At 32.9% G+C, this 13678-nt stretch overlaps 1 protein-coding gene and 1 pseudogene across 1 annotated transcript; both read left to right on the forward strand.

The window, feature by feature from the left end:
* The first annotated feature begins 970 nt into the window (after positions 1-970).
* Positions 971-2300, forward strand: LOC148618062 (uncharacterized; annotated as a pseudogene).
* Positions 2301-8010: 5710 nt separating this feature from the next.
* Positions 8011-10749, forward strand: LOC148618063 (uncharacterized). Its single transcript, XM_088585915.1, has one exon. It carries the CDS (start codon positions 8357-8359, stop codon positions 10427-10429), a length of 2073 nt encoding a protein of 690 aa, XP_088442041.1. The 5' UTR covers positions 8011-8356; the 3' UTR covers positions 10430-10749.
* Positions 10750-13678: the final 2929 nt, after the last annotated feature.

Consider the following 13678-nt stretch of genomic DNA (forward strand, 5'->3'; position numbering starts at 1 on the left):
ATGAAGAACCACAATTAAAAATGTTTCTACAAACTTGTATTAAGCAGTCAACATATATAAGGGGTAAAATGTTGAAATCTTTTAATATTGTTAAAGCTGTTGTTTTAATTTTAGAACTGTTGAGGATTTATTTAATAACGTCGCTCTCGTGAGCTGCTTCTTATACTTGTCGACTTTTCCTGGTTTTTATGTTAATATTTTGTTTTAAACAAAATTGTTCATCGGAAGTGTATGTGGACTATCTTAACACTTTTTTATTTCATATTTTTCAACTCTTCCGCTTTATTTAAAAAATCGTGAACGTTGTTAATTTGCATTGGTCAATTTGTATCGTTGTAGTTTTTGCATGATTATTTAACAGTGAATTATATTCGTATTTGCTAGACGAAGATAAAATTCAAAATGGCACTTATTTATTTTATCGTGTTGCTTATTTTCGGAGTGCGTATATTTCAAAATGCACACGCGCATCTGAGCTCGAACAGAAGTCTTTTTGTCTCCGATTTGTTCACATTCTTTCAAAATCAAGTAATGGCACAAACAAGTGAGACCTTCATTTTGAAAGATAACAGTGTATTACCCCCAAATCTGAACAATTAAGTCGTGTGAATTACTGATTCAGACCAATAGCACGTACCACTTTGACTGTGTGATGGACGCCAATCATTCAAAGTTTTGGAATTTTGACAAAATACGCAGATGGATAGAATTATCACATTTCAACTTTTTATTTGATATCATATGTTTGGAAGATGCTGAAATAGGTTTACGATGGCCAGTCAAGGCTAGAAACATTAAACACGTTACAGTTCAACAATGCACTGTTGGTGGATTTTTCTTAGATTATGGGAACAAAATTTTCGACGAAATTCCGGATTACTTGGAAGTAATTGTGTTGATTAGGATCCCCAATGTTTTGTCAATTATGTCCGACTTTATGAAAATTACTGAAGAATACAACTGTGGGAGCGACACTACATTAAAAAGGCTTGTTTTAAAAAATATAACATATAAATTTTAAAATATGAATGCTAAAGAAAATGAGATGTTGTCTTCTGAAAATAATATGATAACAAACATAAAAGAAATTGGCCACCGATGCAAGTTTAACAATCTTGAACTTATGGATCACAGTGTCAGGAAAACTAAATCTAGATATTTCTTATCTATTCAGACTGAAATTTCGTCTTTTCCAAAACTACAAACATTTAACTTGTCGAACACAGGAATGACAGACATCGCCAAACTCGAGACATTGGATTTATCTAATAACTTTATATCCTCAATCGATCTAGACCCCACTACAAATCTGTGGCAGAATGATAGAATGGCAATAAATCTAACGAACAATACTATTACAGCTTTAAGTTCTGTTGATTTAGAACTTCTAGCCAGAATTCCTAATGTTTTTGTTGACATCAAGAACAATCCTATCAACTGTATTTGCTCAAGACAGATGCGAGATGTCCTAGAAATTATAAAAAAACGACAAGAAATGGAAGGCGATGGGGCCTCATCGGTACGATTACATTAGAGAAATGACGTGCACAACGCCTTATGCTTTTGAAGGGAAGCAACTCATAGAAATCAACGAATCGGACTTACTGTGCCCTATTTTCGAGGCTTCATCTATTGTCCCTTATATAATATTAAACGGTTTTATAGTAATATTGATTGTAATTATCGTAGTATTAACCAAATTCAAGTTGGAAATTTGTATTCTTACGTACACTAGATTCCACGCCATGTTACCATGCCAACCAACAGAAGTTATACACTGAAAGAAATATGATGCTTTTGTTTCCTATAGCAGCTACGACGAAAAATAAGTTTATGAAACATTCAAAGATTTATAATTTTCGACAAGTTCAGATTACAGTTCAGGTTTGTCTCCATCATCGGGATTATACTTTTTTTGACAACATTATTGATAGCACTGAATCAAGTTGACCCAACGTGTGCACACTGTCAATGCACTTTCTACAATGCAATGTGTTTCACGAAACATTCAAGCAAAGCATTATCGGACGTAAACGTCACTTAATGGAAAGAATCTTAGTCGAATAAAATCAAATTGGCTTATTAGATAAAATATAAATCGAAGTAACCCATTGCAATCATACATACTACCGATACAATAATGTCCTCGATCAACGTCAATTGGTCTTCAATGAACGATGGGGAAACCCTTACGCTACAGGACAGACTGCAAATGGTCCTAAAACAACATTATACACAGGCACAGCAAAATAGTTGCACATATTGATGTTAATAATTATTTCTAGTCACTGTCACGATTCTACATGTACATTGTATATTTAAACAAATTTAGAGTTTTTTGTTCGGCAGTTTAAAGCTTTGACTTTTTTAATTGCGGTATTAATACTCATTCTAAAAGTCATTAGTAAAGATAGTCCAACCCGTCTTAATCTTTACCGTCAACGAGAATACTGTTTATTAATTAGAAAGCCATTATTTAAATTACTGTGAACAGTTATTAAATTAAAAATATAAATTGCAACAATATAAAATGATTTGTTGATTAATGTGTTGATGAACTGTAGTATTATAACATGAGTTTTTTTATGATAGTATTGGCTATTTATAGACAGCATTTTTAGACCCATACGTGCTTAATTTGATGCTATTTTCATAAAGTCGTCTCCTTAAAATGTATTTACCAACGAAATGATAAAAATATATGTGTATTCGAATACTTCAAATGCTGTTTCTAGTTTAAAGTACATTGAATAAATATAACAAGAAAAAGGTTTAACACAGTGTCGCATGGCATACGTAGGGATAATCTGAAGTGAGATTTTATTAGTTGGGATGGTGAAAGTGAAATAAAAGAGGATAACTCTTCTGATTGAAATATTCCATGACGCATATTGATCTTTACATAGTGTTTTAATTAAGCAGTTTAAACGTGGGAAGAATGTTGCAGCTTATCTACTAGATACCAACCATGGGTAGTAATTCTTTTTTTTCTTTAGTCCATCAAAATAAAACTAAAATGTACGTAGTAGATGAAACTGTCGTTTATATTGCACCAATTCCCAAGTTTTTCCTTCAGAGAAAAAGAGGACAACAACTGTGCAAGCTACTCCACTAAGTTTTTTGGTAAGGACATAAATAAAACAAAATATCCCATAAATGTCATTTATCAAATGACGAAAATCAAACAGTAAAAATAAGTAACATATGTACATTAAATTGGAGCGTCACTGTCACAGATGAGGCAAGTAATACAAAATTGATAATACAGTTGACACTCCTTAAAAGTATACAAAATTTCTTACAACAAAAAAGGTATGGCCTAAAAAAAAACGGCCAAAGCCAATATTGAAAACGATATCGGAAGTAGTAAGGGGAGGGGGTGGGTAATCAACTAAAAAAATCACAACAAGCTTTCTTGATCAAGTTTAAAGAGTGAACATGTGATCAATCGCGCTAATTTGATTGGATGATCTGCATTGGTATGCATAAATTAAATGCAGCTGGTGATATTGGCTACATTAGATAACAGAGTGAAGGTCAAAAAGGGGGGAATTTGGCCACATAAATCATTTTATTTTCAATAAAATGTTATTTTACATTGCACCAATTCCCAAGTTATTCCTTTAGAGAAAAAGAGGACAACAACTGTGCAAGCTACTCCACTAAGTTTTTTTGGTAAGGACATTAATAAAAAAAATATCCCATAAATGTCATTTATTAAATGACGAAAATCAAACAGTAAAAATAAGTAACATATGTACATTAAATTGGAGCGTCACTGTCAGAGATGAGGCAAATAATATAAATAAATAGTACATTTACTGAAGCAGCCACATGCTGACCAACAGTACATACAATTTAACAGATACCTACATGTATATATGGTACAAGAAATATTATGTCGGAAATGAAACATGAGCCATCAGCTAGGGCTGGTGACAACTTTGTCACCCATACTAAACATAGTTACAACTAAGCAATCAAATCTGTCCCAAGACATGTACCCACTTGTTAACAGGAGGGAATTATATGTACATACAACCATATCTATCAATGTGCTTTAATGCCATGTCACATGAAAAACAATAACATACGTGCACAATGTACATATAATGTTAAAATCATATAAGGAACAGGCAAATCCTGACCTCCTATCTGTTAAGGCAATAAGATGTGCTATATTTACATGAAAGTGAATAAATGAATCCAAACTTGAAAGGTCACTGAGCAGGCAAATCCTGGCCTCAGATCGGATAAACATAAGCACAAGCAATAAAACGAACGAGTGCAAATAGTACAACAAACTGTAAATAACAGAAATACATTTGATATAGGTAAACGTACATTGTAATAAATGGATGGAAGTCCAAATGAGCAGGCAAATCCTGGCCTCATTCAATAAGTAAATTCAATAGTCGATGAAGCTGTCATTAACTGATGGATTCAATATCATTGTGCATGCGTACTTTGGTAAACGTTCTATCTAGACATACTTGTTCGATCAATATGTTGTTTTTATAAAATTTAGTTATTTCCATATTGTTCGACTGGCCATACCAATAAATTATTTTGAATGCATTGCAAAACCAGTTTCGTTTTTTTTTTACAAATAGTATGTATACTTTAAATTATTCAAATGAACCTTCACGACCATTTTAAAAATAAATAATGAAGCTACTTCAACCACTGTTAAGAGTATTCGAGGGAACCTAGATTCTAGCGGAAATAAAAAAAATGTAATCCAGGGACAAAAGCCGGAACCGGAAAACAGGCACACACAACAAAGGAATATATCAAAATATCCAAAATAATACATACAAAGTATAAAAAGTTAATGAGTAACTCGGATTCCACTAAAACTGGGAACATGGACCAGGTGCACCGATAGACAAAGCTACTAAAAAAAGTTACCACGCATAATTGGTATTTGGGAAGATGTAAGTCCGGATGTTCATGGTTGAATGTCTATTATGGGATGATCAAGATGAAATGTCCATAAGATATCTACATGTTATCTATACAATGCTTTACAGAAACAAATAACAGTTTGGTACCGTCTAACAGTCAAAGCGGGCTGTCACTCTTTCTATACCTTACATATCCTTTAGAATATTTAAACAGTTGTTAAAACGTTTCAACCAAAAGTGAAAAAAAAATAAGAATAGATAAACACGAAATGAATAAGAATGAAGAAGCAAAAAAGAAATAACAAACCACGAAATTCAATTCTCTCAAGGTTTGATGTTTCGAATACAGCAAGAATACGCGTAAAACCTTATAAATCCTGATTTACCATTTATGACAATAGCATGCAAATTCTTTTTAATCACCACTGGTATAATCAGGCCGCAATGGAAGAGGGAGGTTTATCGCGCTGAAAAACCAAGATTTAACCCACCATTTCGTTTGAAAGAGTAATCAAGGGAACCAAGGTTATATCGGTAATCAAAAGAATGTAATCCAGGGACAAAGACCAGACATGGAAAACAGACATACACAACAAAGAAATACAGCAACTAAAATCATACATACAAAGTAACAAAAGCAAATGAGCAACTCGGACGCCACTAAAAACTGGGAGCATGGACCAGGTGCACCGGTAGGGTAAGCGTCCTCTGCTTTTCTAGAAACACCCGCCGAGTTGCCCATAAAAAGTCAAGTCCGGGGTAGACAAACGAGGAAAGGAAAATTATGACCCGTTGAATAAATCAGTTTTCATGGTGCAGATGGATACACGGTAACGATCCTCGAGTTCATGATGACGACCATAAAATTTCTGTAGTGATGACTTTAATCCTGTAGCAACATAGCCCTGTTCCAGAATCCTAATTGTAAGAAGTCTAGCGATACAAAAAGTCTTTGTAATTTCGGCAAGCTCTGGCATAACGAAAAAACTAGTTACGACAAGCTCTGGCATGACGGAAAAAACTAGTTACGACAAGCTCTGGCATAACGAAAAAAAAACTGGTTACGGCAAGCTATGGCATAAAAAAAAGAAATTAAGAATAAACATGAATACTCCCAGCAAATGACAGAAAATGTACTAAAAAGCAAGATACATATTTCTATCTGCATAAGATAATAAATGGAGTTATCTTTCTTCGTAAGAAGTAGCAGTGTCATATGAACGAATTTCAAACCACAAATAAAAAGGCTAGCAATGGTTTACTAATCCTTGACAATGCTTGATATTCATTGTACTCTTTTTAACATACAGTTAATAGATGACGAAAGTCAATATATGTATGCTTGTAAAAATCATGCCATATGTATTAAGGTTGTAACATATGACGTTTTTTATTCTGTTTGCTTCATGTATATGTAGATCTTCTTTGTTTCCTGTGTTCACGTGCAGCTCATGTTTTAGAATTTTGATGTATTTGAATTATCAAAGTGCTGACGCGTCGGTATTTTTTGCAGAGACAATTGATACACTGCCAAATGCATTTTAGTTGCCCAAAAAGAACAGTTGTAGTATTTATTAAAATTTAAACACCCTCACTGTGTTAATGTTATTTTCATCGTTTGATAAATAGCAAAAAGCTGCATGCTTGATGTCTTCTCTTAACATAAGAATATTTTATGAGGGGAAAACTAATTATGTACAAATGTAAATATTTCAAACGAATTACTGAATAAGTAGTTCAAGAGCAAGATACATATTTTTCATTTTATAAGATGAAATAGACACTTTTCATATTTCATTTGTTAGCTTCTTTCCTTTTCATGTAGCAAATAATTCCGTACCTTTTGTGGATAGTTAAGTCTTATATATTATCAAAACCTATATTTGACTTTCAAATTAGATGTTTTATCCCTTTTGGAATATTAGTATCACGTGTGCAAAGTATGTGTCACAAATCACACCTTAAAGTGTACATGGACGGCGGCAACCATTAAATTTTCGGAAAGGGGGGCATTATTTTTTTTTTAAAGTTGTTTCCAAATATTGATGAGAAAAAGAATTAGTCGCCAGCAATGTAAAAAAAATACTTTTTCGTTTTATTTTCAATTTTTAAAAAAATATTTTTACTTCGTATTTGGACAAAAAGCTTTGCTTTCATCTTCTTAATTTTCTGTTGCAATCCGTGCTTAGCCCATAAGGTGGTCGTAAGATCGCAATAGCTTAGCATGAATTCCACTCTAAAAATCTAAATAACATGTACGTTTTCAACAGAAAATAAACGTTCAGATGCATCGGTCGGTGTTTAATAACAAAAAGATGACGAAGTTAAATATAAACATATGTACAAAAACATTATCATGGTTAACCATTTTTTAGTGTTAACAGTTAACGACATTCGACCTAATCGTGTTAAAAATGCAACAACATGTCTTGAACATAAACCTGAGGCATTGCTATCAATCATTAAGTTCAGAGACCCAAAAGTCCGTTATTCGACAAGTTTTCCATGTTAGTTTGTTAAATGAAGCCGGTACATTCATATTCCATCTAAACCAAAAGTACAATAAAATCATGTTTTAAGTATGTTCATAACCTGAATTTCCACATTAAAAGCACTTTAAACAATTGATTCCATTTAGATGGAATTCGGGAATAAAAAATATGTTTACCTACCAATCAAATACATGTAATAGTCCCTACCGGCGCACCTGGTCCATGTTCTTAGTGGAGTCCATGTTGCTTATTTACTTTTGTTTCTTTGTATGTATTATTTTGTGCCCTAAACAACGTTTATATTTCAAAACTTTGTTATTTCGTTTAATAGAAGAATTCTTTTAATTCCAAAACATAAGTACAGATTGATTGAAATGATCTCTTCTTAATTCTGGCTTTGGATTAAATATATTGTATCCGTTTGAATGTTTTTCCGACTTTTACTTTCAAACAGGGAAAACTAAAAACCTGATTTGTAATCCCACGTAAGACAATCATTTGTCATAGTACATTTTAGAACATGATACATGACATATATCACCTGAGGCAAGATTGTGTATTACAACATTGTCACTCAAAAGACCAAAATACGGTAAAACATTTAATACGTGACGACACAAGAAAATAATTGTCTCCTATTTTGTAAACAGTCGCCATATCTAAGGAGAAAGAATGTGAATGTATTTTAACACTGCCGACGTTATAGTTTTTATATTGTTTTAGATATTGAAACCTCGCTCTTGGAATATCATGGTTCACTTCCAGATTTTACGGGATCTATACTTCAATGGAGATAAACAAATATATTCAAGAATAAGTGAACGTGAAATTAATTTTGATTTATGGAATGAATCATATTTGAAAATTTCATTTTCTTGTGAATAATAGTAATTTGTGTTTTCATTAGTATTACAAATTATTACTAGCATAACTTTGTCCCGAAATAGACAGTAGAAAATGACGACTAAAGGTGAGATTCTGTTTCTTTCTTTTGTTTTGTGCATATTCAATATTGTACACGCGCAACAGAATTCGGACACTGATGTATTGCCTGAGTTTGACCCTTCGCTTTTGTTGGAACTTCTGAAAAATGAAACGTTGGAACAAACAACAGAAACTTTTGTTGTGGATGGAAACAGTTTATTGCCCCCAAACCTAAACGATTCGTGTAAAATATTGGTCGAAACTACTAAGACATACCATTTTGATTGTATTATTGACACAAATCATTCAAAGTTTTGGGATTTTGACAAAATACGCAGATGGATAGAATTATCACATTTCGACTATTTATTTGATATCAGATGTTTGGAAGATGCTGAAATAGGTTTACGATGGCCAGTCAAAGCCAGAAACATTAAACACGTTACAGTTCAAGAATGCACTGTTGGGGGATTTTTCTTAGATTATGGGAACAAAATGATCGACAAAATTCCGGATTACCTGGAAGTTTTGGAAATTAAAAACTCAATTGTGTTGACTAGGATCACGGATGTTTTGTCAATTATGTCCGACTTTATGAATATTACTGAAGAATACAACTGTGGGAGCGACACAACATTAAAACGGCTTGTTTTAAAAAATATAACATATATATTTGAAGGTATGGATGTAACTGAAGATGAGGTGTTATCTTCTGGAAATAATATGATAGCAAACACGCGAGCAATTGACCACAGATGCAAGTTTGGTAATCTTGAACTAATGGACCAGAGCCTAAGTAAAACTAAATCTAGATATTTCTTATCAATTCAGACTGAACTTTCTTCCTTCCCAAAACTTCAAACATTTAACTTGTCGAACACAGGAATGACAGACATCGCTAAAGAATTCAAAACATGGTGGAGGTTCTTCCCCAAACTCGAGACATTGGATTTATCTAATAACTTTATATCTGCAATCGATTTAGACCCCACAGCAAATGTATGGGAAAATTATAGAATGACTATAAATTTAACGAACAATAGTATAACAGTATTGAGCCCTGCTGATTTAGAACTTATTGCAAGTATTCCTAATGTATTTGTTGATATACACAAAAACCCTATCAACTGTGTTTGCTCAAGACGGATGCAAGGTGCTTTAGAAATAATAAAAGACGACGAGAAATGGGAAGCGATGGGACTTCAACGGTATGATTACATCAGAGAAATGACCTGCGCGACGCCAAATGATTTAAAAGGAAAGCAACTCATAGAAATCGACGAATCTGATTTATTATGTCCTATTTTTGAGGCTTCATCGGTTGTTCCTATCATAATATTAAGCGGGTTTATTGTGATATTGATTATTATTATCATAGTATTAACCAAGTTCAGAAAAGAAATTTTTATTCTTACATACACAAGATTTCATATCATTTTACCATGCCAACCAGCAGACATTACAGACAACAAGAAATATGACGCTTTTGTTTCCTACAGCAACCACGACGAAGAATGGGTTTCTAAAACATTCAAAGATTTAGAATCATCGACAAGTTCAGATAACTTTCACCAGTTCAGGTTTTGTCTCCATCATCGGGATTTTATCCCCGGGAAAACTATTTTTGACAATGTAATTGACAGCGTTGAATCAAGTAGGCACACAGTGATCATACTATCAAAGCACTTTCTACAAAGCCATTACTGTATGTATGAGTTTCACGAAGCGTTCCAACAAAGCATAATAGAACGTAAACGTCACATGATTGTTGTGTTAATGGAACATATTCCAGAGGAGGAGCTGCCCTCCGATTTGAAACGTTGTCTTAAGACTTTCACTTATATTCGCAAAGACGATTCCATTTTTACAGATCGCCTTATATATGCGATGTCACATAAAGCAAGAAAGGATTCCAATTCAAATAGCAAAAGTACATTTAACAATGGAACTATTAACCCTTCGTTTACCCCCGAAAAGGACAGTACACCATGTCTTCAGATAAACCGCCCTCGACATGATGACTCGGTCATAACTCTCAGTCAAATAATACCCGACCTCGTGGTCGGACACAATGAATCGAAGTCAAATGGATACACATTGGCTTGATAGATAAAGACATATTTACAAAGACAAGTAATGATTAATTTAATAATACGACGGTTTAAGTGTGTACATCGTGACATTCGCTTTTTTTTTTCAGGTACAACATTTTTTCCATCATAATTATAGATAGTCATACATGATTTAACGACATAAATATCATGCACAGTATTTTTATTTTAGATATTTACGTTGTTACTTTTTGTAGTCGTTTTTAGTTTTGTATTTTATATATAGTTACCATGCCTACCAGTAGACGTTATATATAGTTTAAGGGGCAACTATTTGATTAAGGTCTATTAAAAAAATTATTACAGCAAATTTTATCACGATAATCTTCTTATTCTTGTTGTCATGTCTTGTTTAATCAGTTTCTTTATAGAGTGATATAAATAATTGATACATTGTACCTTCAAATCTTACAAATAAATCTTTAAATCATACGCCAAACGAATGGTAAATAATGCAACTATTCTATAACTGTTTGTGAGGTGGTGCGTTCGACAATCGGTTGGGTAATACCAAAGACTTACAAATTAAAGTCTTTGTTTTTCCAACAAGTACGAATCATTGACGATTTAGTGACGGATAGTTGGCTTGAAGTCAGAGTGTGTCTTGAGTTTAATAATTATGAACTGGCACATTACTAAAACGACTAGATCTATTTAAAAGCAGGATCTTTTCCTTTAGTGAAACGCTGTCGTCCTAAAATGCATGAAATATCTGCCTTAGGACGTAAAACCAGAATCAAACAAATATTTAGTGAATCTTGACCAATTAGAATACATATGCAAATTATACAAATACGTCATTTACGTGACAAAAAACTTTTGACTATCCATCACTCTAACCCCTATATGCAACATAAAAGCAATGACTAAGTAAATTGTGAATTGACCTAGTCTGCATTACTGCAAGAGTAATCAAGGGTACCAAGATTCTCGCGGGAATCAAAAGGATGTAATCCAGGGACAAAGACCAAACATGGAAAACAGACAAACACAACAAAGAACATGAGTTACATTTAATTTTATCAACTGACAAACCATGAACATCTGTATTGTATACAGTCACTATTATTTATGACCTTGTTTTATTTGAGGTTTCATGTTTGTCCTTTTGTTACAGCAAGTAAAATAGTTAACTTCAGGGGAAAGAGTTGGTCGTCTCTTTATTTAATGAAAATATCCTGACCAATTGTCAGGAAAATTTAATCCTGGTAACTTGTCTTATGCAGTTGACTGACCAATTGACAAAGAAATTTAGTTTTGGCAACCTGCCTTATGTAGTTGATTGACCAATTGACAAGGAGATTTCAACTTTCTATTAGGCATAGATTTAAACACATGTGGAGTAACAGAATGTTTAAATCTCCTTATCATATGTGGAGCAACATAATGTTTAAATCTTCTCATCAAGGTTTATTCACATTTGTCCAACAGCTCTTTTTTTTGCACTTCAGACTAACTACGTTCAGTTACTGGCGAGCATCGAGAGGTCCATCACAGAGGTGGTTCGTGAAATCAATCCCCTTGAGGGCCTCACAATTCCTAACCTAATTTGAATGCTGTTTAAGTGTATATAAGAAATGGTGGAAAAACATGAACACATCTTTTTCGATAGTTCAGTAAACTACCCAAGTTATTTCATCAGGTAATGGTCTGACAAGTCACTTAATCAAGGTAATACCAACTCTATCCCATGTTGTAACCTGAACTATTTCACACTTAAATTTAAAACATTATGATTAATAGGCTTTATATTTTGATAGCACCAGTTACATATACTTGTATATATACCTCAATATGTCTGTACTTTTACCGTTTTTTTTTTTGTTTTTGTTTTTGTTTTGGTTTTGAATGTCATATTTCTAGATTAAAACCAAAATGCTCATTCGTTATTTGATATTGGTTGAATGGGCAGTTGTTTCTTGTATGTTCCCTCTCCACTTTCGTAAACCCCGAACGTGATATTTTAAGCGCAACACAGTGGGTCTTTGTAGAAAAGCAGAGTACACTTACCCTATCGGTGCACATACCTTCTACAGCCTTATTAAACCACACGCTTAAACGTTAGAAAAAAGAACGGATATGACGCAGCAACTGAACTAGGAACTAGCGTTTAACATTAATATACACGAGCAAATACTTTCAGAGATCACCCAAAGGTCTTCAACATGTATAAACACACTTTTGAGTAAGCTCTGAAAGACGTCGACAACAAAAGTAGTAAAATCACATTCCCGTATTCATCAAGAATGATGACATTCATTCAAAATAAAACAGAATAGTTTTCTTTAGAAAAACAAAGAATTACCGTTTTTCAATTCGAATTAAAACCCGTTCAAAACTTCTTTAGTCATGAGGACATCATAAAAAACACCTGGTACACTTAGGTTTATTGTATTAATAAACTACGCCATCTGTTCATTACGTTGGAAAGACCAAAATAAAATTATAAAATAATGACCAAAACCTATATAGTCTTTGTAACCTTATATAATTTCTATAAGAATTGCTTTGGTAAGTATATGTAAGTATATATAGTATATCGAGATGAAAATCTTGAATGCGGATCGATATTGTTATGTTTGGTAATGATTTATGAATTTGATTTATGAAATGATGACGCATAATTATGTGGGTGAATCCCCAGATATAGAGAAAGATTAATATTAGTGATTTTTATCAAAATACAACCAATCAAAAGAATATATCTAATATAGCAGCGGTTTTGTTTTGTATAAAAAATGTGCAAAACATGAAATTCAATGTAAAAATAGTAGGCTTGACAAGAAATCTTAGCCAAAAGGTATATCATTTGCCCTTCCATACTTTTTCAACATTTAATTGTTCAACAAACTTTTGTATTATTTTCTTTAACCACAAAAGTAAGCATGCTTCAGCAAATGAAATATCACAAGGCAATTGACGCTATGAGGGACTTATCATTATTTACCTGGGAAGGGGGTGAACTGGTCATTTTGAAATCAAACATATAAAATTTTCTTGATCCCCAATGATATTTCACTATTTTTTTATGCCTCCCTTAAAAACATTAAAAAAATGTGACCCCCTATATTAAACATGCATAACACTTACCTTTGACACACATGATATGTAGGATATGCTTGAAGATTCAAAAGTTCTCAAATGTTTCATTTAATAAAGATAAGGTAAGTAAACACTAAAAGACACATTTTAATTAACCAAATGAATCTCACAAGTTATTCAAAAACTCTCTGGTTCTGATTTT

Source organism: Perna viridis, chromosome 5 (assembly GCF_037379345.1).
Source record: "Perna viridis isolate PV_CMFRI_1.1 ecotype Kerala chromosome 5, ASM3737934v1, whole genome shotgun sequence".
NCBI lineage: Eukaryota > Metazoa > Mollusca > Bivalvia > Mytilida > Mytilidae > Perna > Perna viridis.